This window comes from Ailuropoda melanoleuca, chromosome 15 (genome assembly GCF_002007445.2).
Source record: "Ailuropoda melanoleuca isolate Jingjing chromosome 15, ASM200744v2, whole genome shotgun sequence".
In the NCBI taxonomy this organism is placed as follows: Eukaryota; Metazoa; Chordata; class Mammalia; order Carnivora; family Ursidae; genus Ailuropoda; species Ailuropoda melanoleuca.
The window spans coordinates 27,059,271-27,076,986 of NC_048232.1; the positions used below are offsets into that span (position 1 = coordinate 27,059,271).

At 47.0% G+C, this 17,716-nt stretch overlaps 1 protein-coding gene across 14 annotated transcripts in view; it reads left to right on the top strand.

Annotated features, from left to right (window-relative positions):
- Window positions 1-17,333, top strand: part of SVIL (supervillin) — a 231,567-nt gene extending 214,234 nt beyond the window's left edge. For all 14 annotated transcript variants that reach the window (XM_034643768.1, XM_034643767.1, XM_034643766.1 and 11 more), the window contains 9 exons: window positions 3,631-3,782; window positions 6,047-6,152; window positions 6,772-6,979; window positions 8,608-8,741; window positions 10,698-10,853; window positions 12,796-12,939; window positions 13,957-14,081; window positions 16,074-16,229; window positions 16,328-17,333. In XM_034643768.1, the coding sequence (XP_034499659.1) occupies window positions 3,631-3,782; window positions 6,047-6,152; window positions 6,772-6,979; window positions 8,608-8,741; window positions 10,698-10,853; window positions 12,796-12,939; window positions 13,957-14,081; window positions 16,074-16,229; window positions 16,328-16,414 (1,268 nt within the window). In that variant the 3' untranslated portion in view covers window positions 16,415-17,333. The remainder of the gene's footprint in view (window positions 1-3,630; window positions 3,783-6,046; window positions 6,153-6,771; window positions 6,980-8,607; window positions 8,742-10,697; window positions 10,854-12,795; window positions 12,940-13,956; window positions 14,082-16,073; window positions 16,230-16,327) is intronic.
- Window positions 17,334-17,716: the final 383 nt, after the last annotated feature.

The window sequence follows — 17,716 nt, forward strand, 5'->3', positions numbered from 1 at the left end:
GAGTTTGTCACAGCTTTGTGATTTCGAGACTCAGCTCCCGAGGGTTTATTCACCCCTTGACAGCCTCCTTGCTGTCCAGCTGTGGCTGCCCTGGGGCCCTGGGGGTGGAGGCCGTGGTCAGCTGATCAGACACCCGCAGGCTCAAAACCATTTGATTTCTTTCCTACTTGATCAAAAGTAAGTCTGTTAATCAACGGACGGCATTTACTGAGCACCTGATCTGTCTTCTGGGTATAAGACACTTATCTTAGGGAGTACGTAAATACATAGGCCCTGCCTTCAAGAAGCATATGGCATACATGCCAGTTAAGGCAAGTGTGGGGAGAAGCAACTATGGCACGTGTGGGAGGAGAGACTGGTTCCCCGAGGCTGGGGAAACCACCCCGCAAACCACCCCCCCCCCCAGCGGCCAGTGGATGGGCATTGGCCGGCAGGACAGGAGGCTGTGCCCAGAGCTGTTCCGGGATGGAGGCCTGGAGGCCCTCCGGGCCCAGGGCCCCACAGGGCTGGCTCCTCCCTCTGGTTGAGTGCCTCCCGGAGGCTCCACGGGATATACCCTATGGTTATGCTGATTTCTCAGTGAGGGTCAGGATGCAGGATTCTGTCACCTGCCCCAAGCCACACAGCAGGTAGGGAGGAGATTAGGACCCTGAAAGCCCCTTTCCCATTCCTAAGGAGGCCCCTGGGGCTTGGAGATAAGGCCCCAGGCCCTGGGGCCTTACAGCCCAGGTCTGCATCTTCTCTCAGGCCCTACATACCGGTTCTGCAAGGTGCATAAAGTGACTCAGCCTGTCTGAGCCTTGGTGTTCTCACCTAGGAAACAGAGTTGATACCCAGCCCACAGATTATTATAATCTAGTATGTATAATGTTTAGCATGTGCCTGGCACAGAAACAATCGTCACCGATGTCCTGGGCAACAAAAGCAAAATCACTGTGAATCACATAAATCTAAGATTTCTGAGGCCTTCGTAGGCTGTCCTCTTGGGGGCCCCTAAGCAATAACGATTTGGCGCAGGCAGCTATTTTCTGTGTTTCTTCCCGGTAAACACAGTGCACATCTCACAGCCAGCTCTAGCAGCATCTGTACGAGGGAAGTTACAACTCTGAAGAAGTCCAGCTGCAGAGCATTAAGTTAGAGCAGGGAGCGTTCAGATTCCAGACGGTCCCTCTGGGAGCAGAGCAGCATAGCCCAATGGCATTAACAGTGGCCCGCTGGTGACTGCGGTCCAGCCCCTCATCACTCGTTCCCCACAAGGGCTATACCTGCAAACAGGACTGAACTCACGGCTCGGGAAGCTCTTCTGAGACAGGGTCGGCAGAATCCAGTGGCTGTAGAGACAGTACAGTCGTCCTCCTGGCGGACACCAGCCAGCCTGCACGGGCGCAGGGAGAAACTCCTTGCGGAGCGAACCGTGCGCTCCAGGGAAGGGAGACCGAAGCCTCGGTGGGTTGGATCCTGCCCCAGTAACCAGGCCAGGCAGCTCTGGGGCGCGATACAGGTCGAGCTGCTGTGAGTAGGTGGCCAGTAATGGGATTCTGCTGCCAGACTACCTGACCAGCAGCAGTTCTCTCATGTTCTTCGGTCCAGTCGTAATACGACCACTGGTCACACACTGACTCCGGAAAGTGGTTGGAGGCACGATGCATCAACCCTTTAAATTAGCCATCTGATCAAGGCTCTAAAGGTTACAGTCCATAATTTCTTACTGATGGAAGCTGACTCTTTACCTTGCTAAAAGTAAAAATAAATGAACTAAAAATTAAGTTGTGTGTAGGATTAAATTGGGATATATTGATGAAAATTCCAAGGGAAAGTACTGAAAACTGTTATGAAATATTTTAAGAAAATGGTTATATTTTCGATCAGATACTGAAGTCCACATTAGGATGTTAGGTGCTAAAACATGGGTTATTCTTGAAACCTGAACATATACTCACACAGTCTGTGTAAGTGCTAACAAACGTCAAGATATGTCTCAACTTCAGTGGCCTGTTGTAAGCATATCTTTCCCCAGCCGACAGGATTAATTTTCACTACTTTGAAGAGTGGGATTTGCTAATCAAAGGCAAAGTTTTGTTCCTATCTAAAATAGCAGAAATTTCAAAGGAGTGGCTTCCAAAGTAATTGTGAATATGCCTAACCGGTTCATTCACAGTTTCTCTTTCATTTTGTCCACTTAAAAATACATGAAATAGACCAGTTCAAGTCCACAAAAGAAGGCACTAAAGGTTATGCTTAGGCCAAGTGGTGTAAGAATTATTATAATCACTTATGAAAACTGTTTACAGAGTGCTTTGCTAAAGGGCCAAAAAACCAAATAAATATGGCCCTGGCCTCTTAAGAACTTAAAGGAGCTTTCTTCTTACCTTCAAACCTCAAGACAGCTGTGATGTTGTAAATGGGATCAGAGCTGAGAAAAATTGAGTTCATATGGACCCAGAGAATCCAGTTACCATCTTTCATTTTCAACAAGCGTGGGGGCTCTAACCGCCTGTTTTCTCCCCTCGTTGATTGCCACTTTCTGGGACCACCCAGGCAGGCATCTGAGGTGCCAGCGTAGTCTCCTGACCTCATTCATTCCAGAAAGTTCTGCCTGCAGGTCCTGTCATGTTGTCATTGGTCACCTCCTCAGAGAGGCCTTCCCTCAACAGGAGATCCCATCGGTACTCACCCTGCTCCCGGTCACGTCCCCCTGTCTGTCTTCCGCGGGGCACTTGGGACTACCTGGAACTGTCTTGCTTATCTGTTGGAAGGAGAGCAGGGCAGCGGTCTGTCTTGCCCATCCTGGTATCGCGAAGAGTCCCGGGCACACTGTAGGTGCTCAGTGAATATCTGCTGAATGAATGAATGAATGAATGAATGAGAGGAATCGGGAGTGTGGTGTACAACTAAAAGTCACGAGGCGAGGTCTGAAATACGGCCTTTTTAAAATGACACTTGCCCAGTGGACTTTCAGCGGCTGCTCTGCAGTGAGACCTGTGTCCCAGGTGCCGCCAACGTTGACCGAGTGCCTGTGACGTGCCAGGCAGTAAGGACAGCCAGCACTTGGTCCTCGCTGCCGTGCTGGGGACAGACGTGACTGAAATCCTAGATTAGCTTAGGAAAGTGATATGTCAGCAATAGAGCTCTTCCATTTCTGACGGAATTTGGAAACTTCAGAGTGGTTTTTTTTTTTATTTTTTTTACTAGAATCGTTTTCACAGACTAAATTTTTCCCTTTGTGCGTAAAGCTGGCCCAGCTGTTGTTTTCAATATCTTTTCTCTACCAGCTAATCTTTTGCCAAAAAAAGCAGTGTGATATGGAAAATGCATTTGTGTCTTCGGGACTCCTGCTCTGGAAGCCGCCATTTTTCTGTGTCGCACACTTGGAGTGATCTGCCGCCTTCCTGTAGGATGACAGGTGTTTTTCTCAGGGTATCAAGAAGGCGAGATCATTTTTTCTCCAATTTGGAGGCTCGGGATCAGTTAACTGGAAGAAAGATGTTTCGTTTTCTCCTCAGCCCCATGCCCAAAAGCTATTTCTTCACAGTTTGTCCTCACAGAGCCTGGAGAAGAAAGCCATATATTTGCTCTTCTCTTGGCTTCTCAGCTGTTTACCCCGCCCTCTTGGGTTCTGTGTGTTCGCAGTGGGAAGTCGACAAAAGGGAGAGCACTCGGTACGGGTGGCCGGCAAGGAGAAGTGTGTCTACTTCTTCTGGCAAGGCCGGCAGTCGACCGTGAGTGAGAAGGGCACGTCGGCTCTGATGACGGTGGAGCTGGATGAGGAGAGGGGTGCCCAGGTAAGTCCTGGAAAGTGGCTGCCCCAGGGGAGGAGAGACTCGGCCTTCCTGGGGAGCCGCAGGGCGTGTGGCCTGGTGCCCTGAGGACCCAGTCCAGCGAACAAAGACAGCATCACGCAAGTGACATTTAGTCCTGGCCGGCTTCTCCAGATTCCAGGCTGGGCCTCCGCGCTCATCTCCCCGCAGCCTGGCCGGGAGTCATGTGCTCGTAGATGAGATGTTGTGTCTGCAAATAGTAAATCCACAAATCAAGTACAAAGTGCCAGTGAGTAGTTCTTTTTAAAGTTTCCACTTAACGAATACTCAAGGAATTATAAATAAAACAAAGAGATGCTATTTTCCACTTCTAAAACTGGTGGAGATTTTGTAAAGAATGGATCCGGGGCTGGTAAGGATTCAGTGGGATGCTTCCGTTGGGAAGGATAGCTTGAAAGAGCCATCCTGAAAAGCAGTTTGGCTCAAGAACCTAAAAATTCTCGTAAACTTGGGTCACTTTTTCCACTTACACAGATCTAGCCTAAGGAAATATCAGAGATTAACATAAAAATTAGTATTCCCATCGTCTGCATTCCTCACAGCAGCCTGAGTGATTTTTCGGGATCACGTCAGATCATGTCATTCCCTCTCTCTCCACCCCACTTGGACTGCAGTTAAAGCATTCTCCTCGTGTTCGGCCAGCACCTTCGTGGCTGGCCCTGCACACCTCTCCCACCCCCTCACCCCTGTCTTGCACCGTGGCCAGGGCTACTTTAGCCTTTTTTTGCCATTCCTCAGGCAGGCTTCTTTCCACCCACCCCAGGGCCTTTGCACAGTTTCCCGTCTGGAACATTTCCTCTGTACCCATAAGTAACTTTCAACCTCATTAGATTCAGATATCTGTTTGAATGGCACCTGTTTTATCCAAATCCCTTCCCGTTCTCTGATTTGTTACTATGCTTTGCTTTATAGCACTGACCATTACTACCACTACTTAAAACTACATGGTCAGTTTGTCATTTTGTTTACATTCTGAAGACAGTGTGTTTACTTATCTATTATCCGTCTTTCCCTACAAGCATGAAAGGGATGGTGCGCACTGGTCTTCCCTCAGGGCCTGTATAATGCCCCATGCCAAGACCTTGTAAACAGTTCTTTTTGATGTTCGGATTATCTTTGCCTCAGGCCCCATACTTTAGTAATTAAGAGTTGACTGTGGGGTTTCGGGAGAACATGATGCCATGTGCAAATACCTTCACTATTTTGGATGAGTAGTTAACAATAGCACAAGGGAAGAGAACAGAGGAATTTTCTCCAAAATCATTATCCTTCTAGATTCCTAAGAGCCACTCTTCTTCCCTAAGAAATATATATTTCCTACTGTAGAACATATAATAATTGTAAATAATTGTTAATGACCACTGCATTTTAATTGATTCTTAATTGTGGGTCATTTCAGCTGCCTTTTTAATTTTTGTAAAGGCCATGTTTTAATCATGCCTTCAAAATCCCCCTTAGAATTTTGAGTCTTAACTTCTCCAGTTTGAGCTTTTTTTTTTTTTGTCAAGCCAATGGATGTAAGAACACTTCAGACCTATAAAACACTGCCACAAAATGGCACTTAATTATGCAGAACGGGCCCTGAGATTGGTAAGTTAACACTTGGTGGGAAATGCTTCCTACCTCTCGGCATGCCCGGACCGCCAGGCTCAATCACCAGTTTCCTTGTTAAAGGAAAACGTCTAGCCGGCGTGAGAGTGAGTGGGGTCAACCCACACAGTTTCATGAGCAGCTAACACCTGCTGGAACACAGAGGTTCACAGGCGAGGGGGAGGCTGTGGTCGGCAGGCACATGGCTCCGTGAGTAGACTCTGGCATGGTTGCAAAAGAGACCATTCTTTCCCCCAGAATTACTACATGATCAGTCGTTCTCCTTGCTGAGAGATTTTGTTTAAAATGTGTTTAAATCAGTCATGTTACCTCTATACCATGGAGTACCATTAAGAGCCTTTGGTGACCGAAAAACATCAAGTGAAGAAAATCAGTATAAAGGAACATAAAACAACAATCCTATTTTTGCTTGTGAAAACCATATACCTGGAAAATACTTCGAAAGGAAAGCTATGCCCTAGAATTTTTATAGTGGTTATCTTGAGATAATAGCATTATCACTGGCTTTTGTTTGCACTTCATGATATTTTCCAGATTTTCTACCATAAGCATGTATTATTTTTAAGACTCTGAAAAGCCAGTACATGTTACTTATTTGACTATGTTTACATTGGAAGGTCCAGGTTCTGCAGGGAAAGGAGCCCCCCTGCTTTCTGCAGTGTTTCCAGGGCGGGATGGTTGTGCACTCTGGGAGACGGGAAGAGGAGGAGGAAAATGCACAAAGTAAGTCACTTTTACTCTCGGAATTAAACTGTTTTCCCTCTCCTGGAAGATGTTTTTACACACAAGAGGAGTTAAAGTCAATCTCCTTTTATATACGTGTGTCTTTATCCCTGAAAGCCTCCTAACATTTGCCCTACAAATCAGCTGTGTGGGGAGCTCATAGCTCCCCCAGGCCCACGGAATTTACTTCAGGATACGACTTTGCATGCAGGAGGCTGGATGATGGCTTCACCTTAAACTGAATCCTCACAGTGACCCTGTCTCTTCTTAGGAGAGAAAAGAATTCAGTGGGTCATCCATTATAAATATGAGATTTTTGTGGGCCAGCATCCAAAAAAAAAAAAACAAAAAACTGCTTAGCGTTGGAGCCTCTTAAAATATGCCTGTTATACGATTTACCTGGGTATTTATAAGTTTTGTAAAAATGGTCTTTCTACATCATGAACCTGCTTCTCACTCCAAAAGACTGTGCTTTCTGGGTGGGCAGTAAGCTGGCGGCTGCTCCCCCAGGCCGGGCGGTCTGGGCTGGGCGGTGGTGTTGTGGGCTAGTGACTGCAAGAGGAGGGCTCCTCTCCCAGCAGCACCCGGCCTAACTCTATGCCACTGGTGCCCCCTGCAGGCGAGTGGAGGCTGTACTGTGTGCGAGGAGAAGTGCCCGTGGAAGGAAATTTGCTGGAAGTGGCCTGTCACTGTAGTAGCCTGCGGTCCAGGACTTCCATGGTTGTCCTCAACGTAAATAAAGCCCTCATTTACTTGTGGCACGGATGCAAAGCCCAAGCTCACACGAAGGAGGTTGGAAGGACTGCAGCAAATAAAATCAAAGAACAGTGAGTGTTGTGCGTGAGGGCCTCTCCAGAAGGGGCTTCCCTGTGGGACGCAGGCTAAGGCGGGAAGGATACCTGGTAGAAGCCCGTAGAAGCCCCGGTGTACTTAAAGGGACTTTAGCAGGCGGTAGTTATGAACTTCGTCAGCCGCCTCTGACGTCCAAGCAGATGTGACATACGTCTCTGGTAGAACTGCCCGTGTGAGGGCTTCCCCCCCTTTCTGAGGATTTACCTGCTTCCATAAAAAAGACAGAGGGGCTAGGGAAATGACCCCAACAAGTGCTTTAGTTTTCTTTGTAGGTTGGATTAGGCTTTGAACTAAAAGCCTGGGGTCCTCTGTCATTTAAAGAGAGCAACTTTTAAATATCTTTTAGGGGTTCAGAGTTTTAGTTCTGCCAGAGCTGGGGAGAGTTACAAAGCATTGAGCTGAAAAAGAGCTGGGGAGACCAGCAACCGTGCCCGACTATGAAATGCCCCCTTTTCAGACGATGACTATATTTCTGCATGCTCCAGGGCAGCCCCCTGCCAGTGAGTCGGCAGCCTGCCTGGGGCAGTCGGGCACGCACAGCACGTGCTGGGTTTTGTTCCTGTCCCGGGCAGGCACCCACCCTCAGGCAGCTAGCCGGAGGACGCACCCTGTGCCGTGTTATTACTCGAGGGCCGCAGGGGAAGAGGGAAAACAAAGCAGGAAGAGAAGGCCTGCAAGGGAGTGGGTTGTACTGCGTGGTCACTGTCTGGAGGGGGCTGCAGCCTGTGCCCAGCGGGCTCCACAGACGGCCAGAGTGAGCCCAGCATCGCTCTGGCGTTCGGGGGATGCCTAGCATTTCCACAGGCTGAGACCTGGGAGGACAGTGGTAACGTCTGAACAGTAAAAGTTGAAAGTTTCCAGGGCCACGATATGCCACCGAAGTTTCATTTGGTCCAGTCCATCACCTGGGCCCCAGAGCAGTGTGGCGGGGGCAGAGTCCCTTTGGGACCGCCCTCAAAGCCAGCGCTGCGGGGAGAGGAGCACGCAGGAGGCCAGTGCCCTTGCAGTGGGCAGCCAGCTGGGAAGCCAAGCGTCTCATCTCCAGACCCTGTTCTGTGCACTAGGGAGTGGGGAGGGGTGGTAACTGACCTTCAGAGAGGTAGTCAAAGCCATCCCTGGTCCGTTGGCTTTTCCCCCCCGGACCACTGAGAAAAACAATGACCTCATTCACTCAGTCACTCAGCAGGTATGACTGAGTATGTACTTGGTGCCAGCCCAGATTTAGGGACCAGGGACTTGGCTAGTGAACAAACCCAATTCTCCGTCCCCATGAAGCTTATGTTCTAGCAGGAGAGGACAAGGAAGAGTAAGTATGTATGTTATACATAGAAATGTCTATCACTTTCACTACGTCTTATATGTAACCGTACATTCCTCTCTAGGGGCCAAGCCAGTCCCTCGCATTGCCCCTTCCCCCCACACACACACTCGTAAACCACAGAGCACACTTTTCATTCGTTAGTAAGAGTTGTTTTAGTTAGAAAGTAGAAGAGAGATCGTGAACTGGTCTGTAGATTTAGTCTCAAATAATTTTGTACTGCCAACACTTCCAGGGTGTCCAAAACAAAACAAACAAACAAAACCCTGGATTTTCTCCGTGCAGATGTCCCCTGGAGGCAGGACTGCATAGTAGCAGCAAAGTGACGATACACGAGTGTGATGAAGGATCCGAGCCCCTGGGCTTCTGGGACGCTTTAGGAAGGAGAGACAGGAAAGCCTACGACTGCATGCTTCAAGGTAATAGAACATTCCATAGCTTCCATCATTAATTTAGTCAATGCATGTTTGTTGAGTATGTACTATGTACAACACCCAATGAATCAGACCTAGGCTAGGTCCTCGCAGGCCTACAACCCAATAAGGACGCGAAATAATATGCAAGACAGGTAGGTATAATGCCAAATAAAACTTGTGTGTGTCATGAAAGAGCCACAAATGAAGAAGTTGAGAGTTGAAAAAAAAAACGAGTTCCACCGGGAAAATCACGCATGACCCCACAGAAGACACGGCAATTAAACAGAGTCTTGAAGGTAAGTGTGACTTGAAGAGAGGGAAGAAGAAAATTCCAGGAAACCAGATGACACACTGTGACCCTGTGGAACAGGTTGCTTTCGGTCCGGCCAGCATCTTGGGTGCAGGGACATAATGGAGTTCAGATTAGAGAACAGGTCAGTTTTGCGTTGAAATACACAAGATACAGATCAGCTTCAATCCAGAGGAAGCTAAGAAGAACTGACAAGTTTTAAGCAGTTCAGGAGGAGCCAGGCACCACCTAAACACCTGCAATACCTCCACCCAGCCCTCACAGCCCGATGCCACCATGTTTCTACCGATGACGAAACAGGCACGGGGAAGTTCATCAACTTGCCTGGGGTTGAACCACAGTGGGATGTACTCAGAACCACCACACCATGATACCGCCTCTCCATTTTCAGGAACTTTATATTGTTTTGTTTGTTGTTTTGTTTTGTTTTTTTGAGAGAGCGCGTGCACGCATGCACACACACACACACGCACACACACCCACACACCAGAGGTGGCAGGGAGAGGGAGAGGGAGAGAGACTCTTAAGCAGGGGCTCTATCTCACAACCCTGAGATCATGACCTGAGCTGAAATCAAGAGTTGGATGCTTAACTGACTGAGCCCCCCACGTGCCCATATAGGGTTTTTCTTAGTAATGCATGTTGGTGATGGAAAACGTTTGAAAGCAGAGAGCAGTTGAAAAAGAAACTTTAAGTCCCTTATCATCATCTCTCTCAAAGGTAACCAGAATTAACATTTCTCTATGTGATCCATACATATCTATATTTAAGAAAATTTTGGATAGCAAAATTTTGGATAACCTGATTTTTCCCTTTATTATGAACAATTTAAGAAATTGTTCATATTTAGATGTTTGTGGCTACAGGCTATTCCATGAAGATGCTATATGCCATTTTCTACTTAACCTGTCTATTTTAGTTTAATTTTAGAGAGCTGTTTCCAATTTTTCCTCATTATACAATAGAATTGTGAATAAATTTAAAATAAGTATCTGCATTTATTTCTAGTTAAATTCCTAGATACAGAACTGCTATGGTAAAGGTAGAAAAGATTTAGCGTACGTATGGGCAAGGGTGCCCCAGGACATTGGCACCAAGTTCCATTCTCACCAGCAGTACACATAGAAGAGTGTGCATTTCCCAGGGCAGTCAGAACCTTGGTAGGTTACCTTTTCCTCTTGGCCAAAATTAGTGGGGCAAACTGATATCTAAGCACTGTTATAATGTTTTAAATTGGACGTACTGTTAAACACTTTATTTTTTTAGTCATTTGTATTCTACTTTGGTGTTTTATTTTTGCCTTTTGCACAATTTATTAAAATATTTATCTTTATTATATTTCTTTATATACTAAAGATATTAATAAGTTTCCGTATTTCTCATTTTGTCACTTGCCTTTTCATTTTGTTTGGGGTTTTCTTTGCAGTGAAATTTTTCATTTTCATACTGTCAACACATAAATCCCTTCTCCGTTCATTACTTTTATAATTATGATTAAAAAGGCCTTCCCACCTCCAAGTTCACATAAATCTTACCTATCTTCACACTGATTTTTGGATGATTTTATGTCTTATGTTAATTCTCCAGTCTATCTGGGATATACTTGGGTGCATATTTTGTCTTCAGCTTTGTTCTCTTTTCTTTCAAAGATCCTGGAAATTTTAACTTCACACCCCGCCTGTTCATCCTCAGCAGTTCTTCTGGTGATTTCTCAGCCACAGAATTCATGTATCCTGCCCGAGACCCCTCTGTGGTCAATTCTATGCCCTTCCTGCAGGAGGATCTTTACAGCGCACCCCAGCCAGGTACGGCCCGCGGCCGGCGGCGGGGCGGGGGGGCACTTGCTGAGCCACAGATGATACAGCTTCCAAAGAGCCTTTTTATTTGATGTTCATATTTAGTAAACAATTTTTATTTGCCAAGTACCCTGGCAAGTAACTTTCTTAGGTTACCTAATTTCATCCCCACACCTCCCTCAAAAGGAAGGGGACATCAACCATATGTTACAATCTAAGAAACTGAGACCCGGTTACTTAACTCACCCAAATATGTCAGTTAAGAATAAGTTGAGTACAACTGTGTCAGGCCTGGAATCTCTGCGATTTTCCCAGCCTCCCCTCAGTCTTGTTGCTTCATGGTCCGTAGTTGGCTGCCAGTGCTCCAGCCATCATGTTTTTGTTCAAGACAGAAAGAAGAGGTAGGGAAAAGGGCTGGGACGGCCATGTCTCTCCCTTTTATCAGATAAAGCAAAAGCTTTCCCAGAAGCCCCCACTGTCTTCTGCTTACATCCCATTGGCCAGAGCTCTGTCACATGACCACCCTCTGCCACAAGGGAACCTGGGAAAGCAAGTGGCCAGGGAGCAAGGGGGTGGGGGCATCTGCTGAGTCAGCCAAAGAACAGTGTCTGCCGAGCCAAGGCTGGAGGGCAGGGCTGAGGCTCCCGCCCATGTCTTCTGATCCCAAGGTCAGGGCTGTTTCCATTCAACCTCCACCTCAAGACAGGACCTCTGTGCTCTTGTTCTGGTTGAGACAGTCACAGTCACCAGAGACTCGGCTGCGTGGACCTTCCTGCCCTTCTGCAGTCGAGTCTAAGCCCTTGTGCCTTCTCCCCTCAGCCAGGAACCTCGCAGGACCCTGGCCGCCCAGGTCCCCCCACCTTAAAAGCTCAACTGGTTCCATTGCTGTACTGTGGGAAATATTAGTAACCTTCTTAAGAGAGGCAGCTCCCCCCTTCCTGCTATGGCTCAGGATGGGTCATCAACCTCCTTTGGGCTTTTCAGGTGCGATGTGCACAGGATCCTAAAATGCACATTAGGAAAGGACTCAGGGCAGGCGGACCTAGCAAGTGTGAGAGCCCCTTAGCCACATGGAGTAAAACTCAGGGTGACCATGGGATGAGAAGAAGAGGGGAGGAGAGGTAGAACACATCTACTTCTAAAGCCTATTTTTCTCGCAAAGAACCATGAACGTAGGGGCGCCTGGGTGGCACAGCCCTTAAGCATCTGCCTTCGGCTCAGGGCGTGATCCCGGCATTATGGGATCGAGCCCCACATCAGACTCCTCCGCTATGAGCCTGCTTCTTACTCTCCCACTCCCCCTGCTTGTGTTCCCTCTCTCGCTGGCTGTCTCTGTCGAATAAATAAATAAAACCTTTAAAAAAAAAAAAGAACCATGAACGTAGTCACCTATGAGGCAGTCACACATGGGGCATTAACATCAGTGACCTGTAGGGCAAGGGAGTAAGCACGAGTGGGGGGAGGGGCAGAGGGAGATGTAGGCTCCCCGGGGCTCCATCCTAGGGCTCTGGGTCAAAGGCAGATGCTTAATGACTGAGCCACCCAGGTGCCCCCACTCTCCAGTTTTTAATCTGCTCTTGGGAGATAAACGGTGCTCACAGGCACCTTGCGAGGCACGTGTGCTATCCCTCCACTCAGCTCACTGCCAGGTCCCAGAAGAGCCGCTGGCAGGCCTGGGGCTGAGGAGGGGCAGAAGGAGACAGGATGTGGTGAGAGGGAAGGGAGGAGGCCGGCATCCCAGATCCCACCCCTCTCTGCCCAGAGGCTTTTTCTGGTGGAATGTTCCAAGGGCTGAGGCGTCATGGACACCTTCCCCTGGCCCACCAAGGGGATTCTGCCCTCCTGACAAAAGCAACAGGGACAGGAAGGCATCCATCAGGTGTGGGGAAAAGTGACCTGGAAGCGTCCACGGAGGAGCCCCTGATAGTCTGGTCTGGCCTTGCCCTCACAGCACTTTTCCTTGTTGACAATCACCATGAGGTGTACCTGTGGCAGGGCTGGTGGCCCATCGAGAACAAGATCACCGGCTCGGCGCGCATCCGCTGGGCCTCGGACCGCAAGAACGCCATGGAGACCGTGCTCCAGTATTGCAAAGGTGAGGGGCAGCCACAGGCTTCGCCCACCGTCGGGGCCACAGATCAGCCTTCCTCTTCCCGTGCGTGCCGGGCAGCCTCGATAAAGCCTGGCCGACAGTGATGGGGCCAAGCTTACTTTCCCCCTGTAATTTTGTGAGGCTTCCAAATTTGGAGATTGTGTGTTCTTGGCTATCAGCATGAATGAGAATTCATTTTTCTCCTTTATATAACTGGGTCATCTAAGCTGCTACCCTCCAGGTCAGAGACTATATTGGGGAATACCCTGGACTGGTTAGAACCCTTTAGCACTGGGAATTAATCATACTGGGGACACGTAGGCCTCCACCTGCCCATAGCGGCCATGCTGAAAGTGGAAAGCTCCCCCACATGGGCTGGAGAGCCGATGGCAAGCTTTTTATTATTATTTTTATTGTTATATCTAAAAACAAAAAAAAAGATCTATAATCAACTCATGGCGTTTTACTCTACCGTCAACCTAAAATTGATCGTATTTTTTATAAAGTGAAAATGCCATTACTTTCTTAACTTTTAAGGTTTTATGGATTAGTTTCACTGAGCTCGTACAGTCAGTTCTCTCTTGAAAAGCTCGTCAGTAATAAGTAACACATTTCCACCAAATGTTAAGTTAGAGTGGCTTATAAAATGCTGTCATTAGCTGTTTAACAGTCATTGAACCTAACGCTGCCTTAGGAAGGCAGAGGCATTCTCTTCAAGGGAGCACAAGAGAAAGAAAGTGTCTTACCCAGAAGCCGCGGAGAGAGGCTTTCTCCCCTCCAGAGCCTAGAAGCATTTTGTCAGACGCAGGTCAATTACATGCACTTTTATGCATATTAAATGCATAAAATTGACATTTTGTATAAACATCATCCATCTGTTATTATGAACTACTCATAACCTGCATTTTACCCATAAGAAATCCAAACAAAGAAGAAAAGATTTTGAGGGAAATCAGAGAAAGCCCAGGTCTTCTGACCCAAACCCTGGGTGTACTGACATTGCCTTCTGTGTACCGACAGGAAAAAATATCAAGAGGCCGCCCCCTAAGTCTTACCTTATCCACGCTGGTCTGGAGCCCCTGACATTCACCAACATGTTCCCCAGCTGGGAGCACAGAGAGGACATCGCGGAAATCACAGAAATGGTGAGCGCGCTTTCTTTCCCCGTGAAGGTAGCTCCCCGCCTTTCGGATTGTGGGCTGACTTCACCTTGGGGAGAAGCATCCATGTGCATTTTCAAAGTGAGAAAACGTTTTTTTTCCTTTTACAACACTTTAACAAGTCTACAAAGCATTATCTCAGGAGGAGGAGAAATCATCTGAACTATTTTGGTTGATTTTCTACACCTGGTGCTCACGTTAAACGAACTTAAAAACAAGGGTGAACTTAATTACTCTGAAGAATATACCTCAATAAAAGCTGCCATCCCGTCCTTCTATGAGCTAAAACTCTTGCTTTTCAAGGTCCTGTAGGCACAACAAAATCCTCTTGTTTCAGACGTTAACCTTGTGATGGGTTAACCTGCTCCGATAACTAAGTGAATGAACGTATCGTAAGTCACTCCCGATAAGCAGTGTTAATAGCTCATTAATAGTCTTTCATGAGACCAGGTGGTGTTAGCACATGAAGCATTTATCATAACCTGTATTTGCTAACACATATTATTAACCAGAACGTTATCATTTCCAACCGCATAGAAAGAAAAGAAAGTTTACAGCAGCACTATGTCGAATTTCTTGAGTCACGCATTTTTAACATTGCTAGCAGCAGCAATTGGACGATTGGCTTTGCTTTGGCTTGGTTGTGTGTGTGTGTGTGTGTGTGTGTGTTGTTTTTTGGGGTTTGTTTTGTGGATTTTTTGTTTTGTTTTGTTTTTCCTTTGGTAAGGAAATAGGTTTGTTGTTTCAGTTTTCTTATTGCGTAGGAGAGCTGCTGTTCCAGGGGAGAGGATATGGGTATTTTATGGGAGGTCTGAACAGGCTTAAACAAAAAAAGTTCACTGCTGTTTAACAATGGATGTTTAGTGCGACTGCGTGTTTAGTGCAAGCAGCACTGGGAGGAGGCCCACAGGGGCGGAGGGCTCCGTTTACCATAAACATGCAATCCACACTAGAGACTATGCGGACAGTCACCGCCTCCTGCAGTCTGCCCTGAAGGCTGTAATTCCCGTTTCCCTCATGCATGTAGGTCCCGGGCGGCAGTAGGCTTGCAGCTTCCTGTGCAGGCCGGAGGGCTTCCGGCCAGGAACCTGGGGCCTCCTACACCAACGTGCAGTCATGACACAATCGCCAGGTGCTTGCTGTGCACCAGGCGCGGCTCCAAGCTCCTGACGTGTATTTTCTCCTTTATTTTCACAATAGTCTTTTAAGACTCATCTTTGTGTTATCCCCGTTTTTCCAGGGAAGGAGCAGAGGCACGGAAACGTGCAGTAGCTTGTCCCGGGTCTCAGGCGCAGGCTTGCTCCAAAACCCACTCCGAGATCGCTAGTCTGTACCGTCGTTGATGAATTTGGCGACACCGTTAGTCATTCATTCCCGCCGCTCAGAAGGAGGGCAGCCAACCTGGGTTTCCAGGTTTAACAGAGGAAGATCGTTTACCCGGAGTAACCCTTTCAGATTAGAGGCACAGAGTGGTTTTTTTTTTTTTTAAATCTAGATTCAACAGCATATTGTAGATGCATTTTCTTACCTTTTTCTATTCCAGATTAAGAAAGGGGGCTGGTGGTAGAGGATGTGATTCCTTTTAAGGTTTTTAAAAAATACTTTTAAACAAATTCCATTATTTGAATGCTTCCAGTATTTAGAGTTCAAATTTAATAATCTTATGCCATAATTCACTCATGCGATGGTCCCTAAACGTTTCTCCAAGGCAGCTCCAAGGCATAGTTTATTTGGTGGAAGTGGGGCGGGGTGGGGGGACATCTAAAAATCAGGAGAACTGTAAGGCTTCGGGCAGTTCCTTTCCATTGCAGACCCTGCTCGCCCCAAGCGAGCCTCACGGGCTGGGGCACAGGGCGGAGGGTAGGGCCGCACGCGTGCAGCGCTGGGCGGAGGGTAGGGCCGTGCGTGTGCAGGCGCGGTAGAGCGTTTGCACAGGTGCAGGGCGTGAGCTTCTCTCTGCTCCCTCCTCTCCTCTAGGACACGGAGGTTTCAAATCAGATCACCCTTGTGGAAGATGTCTTAGCCAAGCTCTGTAAAACCATTTACCCGCTGGCCGATCTGCTAGCCCGGCCACTGCCCGAGGGGGTTGATCCTCTGAAACTTGAGATTTATCTCACTGATGAAGACTTCGAGGTAAGCATGTCCTCATGTGCGATAGCGTTTAGGCAACACGCGTGGCTCGGGTGGGAGTCCTTGTACTCACCCGCGGGGCGTCTCTCCCAATTCTGCAGTTTGCCCTCGACATGACGAGAGACGAATACAATGCGCTTCCCGCCTGGAAGCAGGTGAACCTGAAGAAAGCAAAAGGTCTGTTCTGAGCGGAGAGATGCTGGAGGAACCTCTGTCGTCACTTTCGATACCATTGGACCAGGGAAATGGGTATTTTTTTTTTTTTGGACTGGTATTTTAAAAAAAAAAAAAAAAAGATTTTTTTTAATCAGAGTTTTCCAAACCCGGAAGTTATTAGCTCTACTGCTTGTCCCAGATTTGTGTATTTTGTAAATGTTTAAGCGAACCCTTTGGAAACTCTTTCCACGATTCAGCAGGTAATGTTAATAAAGGTGCCCCTACGTGCACTTGCACAGCAGCTCCCGTGCTGCCCGCCCGGTCCAGCTCCACGCTGCCCATCTTTTTTGGAAGCAATTCTCTTTATAAAGTGTTATTTTGATAGTTTGTGGGTTCTAAAATATATATATTTATATAAACACCATATAAATCAAATATGTATTTAACAAAGCAATATGTATTCATTCACTTTTAAGATTTGTTTTTGTTTGGGTGTCAAAATAATATTAAAAGGTAGACGGAGTTGCTTCTGTGAGATTAGCCCTGGCACCCCTGCGTACCTTCTCACGCATCCAGAAGCGTCTCCTTCAGCGTTAGGTCTGACTTGCTCTCAGTGCTGCTTCCGGTGCTAAAACGAACAAATGAACTTGTACTTCCCGGCATGGGCTCCGAAGACTCTGTGGGAAACCACCTTCCTACCTTCATATCTCCCCGAAATGTATAGTGCCTTGTTTTTATGTACAGTTTATATACAGAAGAGTTTGCTCTGCATTTTTTGATGATGGTTTGGAACATTATCTCCAATTTTACTCAAAAATAGAAATTTAAAAAAAAGAAAACATCTCAAATTTCTAATACCTGTTGTAAACGTGAAACGTGTCATTTTGCGATACAGGGCTCCAAAATAAAAGCTTCAAGAATAAACACAATAATTGGTTGATTCACACTGGATCCCCAGCATGTTCCTTTCTGGAAAATATGGGGTTTTTTTGTAAATGGTAACCTAGTATCAGTATTTTGCCATCAAATGTTAAGTGCTATCACTTTTAGTTTAGGGCAAGATTTTATGTAGGGTTGTATAACTGAATAGACATTGGACCCCTGACATTAGTTCTGAGTACTCCCAGACTTCAAAATATTGAAGACATATTTTTGCAAATCATCACGCAACAGAGCTTTTCCCCCTAAAACTATTTCTGCATTTCAGATTTAGGATCTCAGTGTGTCTAAGAATATTGACTATATAAGCATTTAGAAAATCTAAAAAAAATGAGAAAGCTCCTCACAGGCGCCTATATTCATAAAATCCCCCATCTGTGGTTTTGAGTGAATCC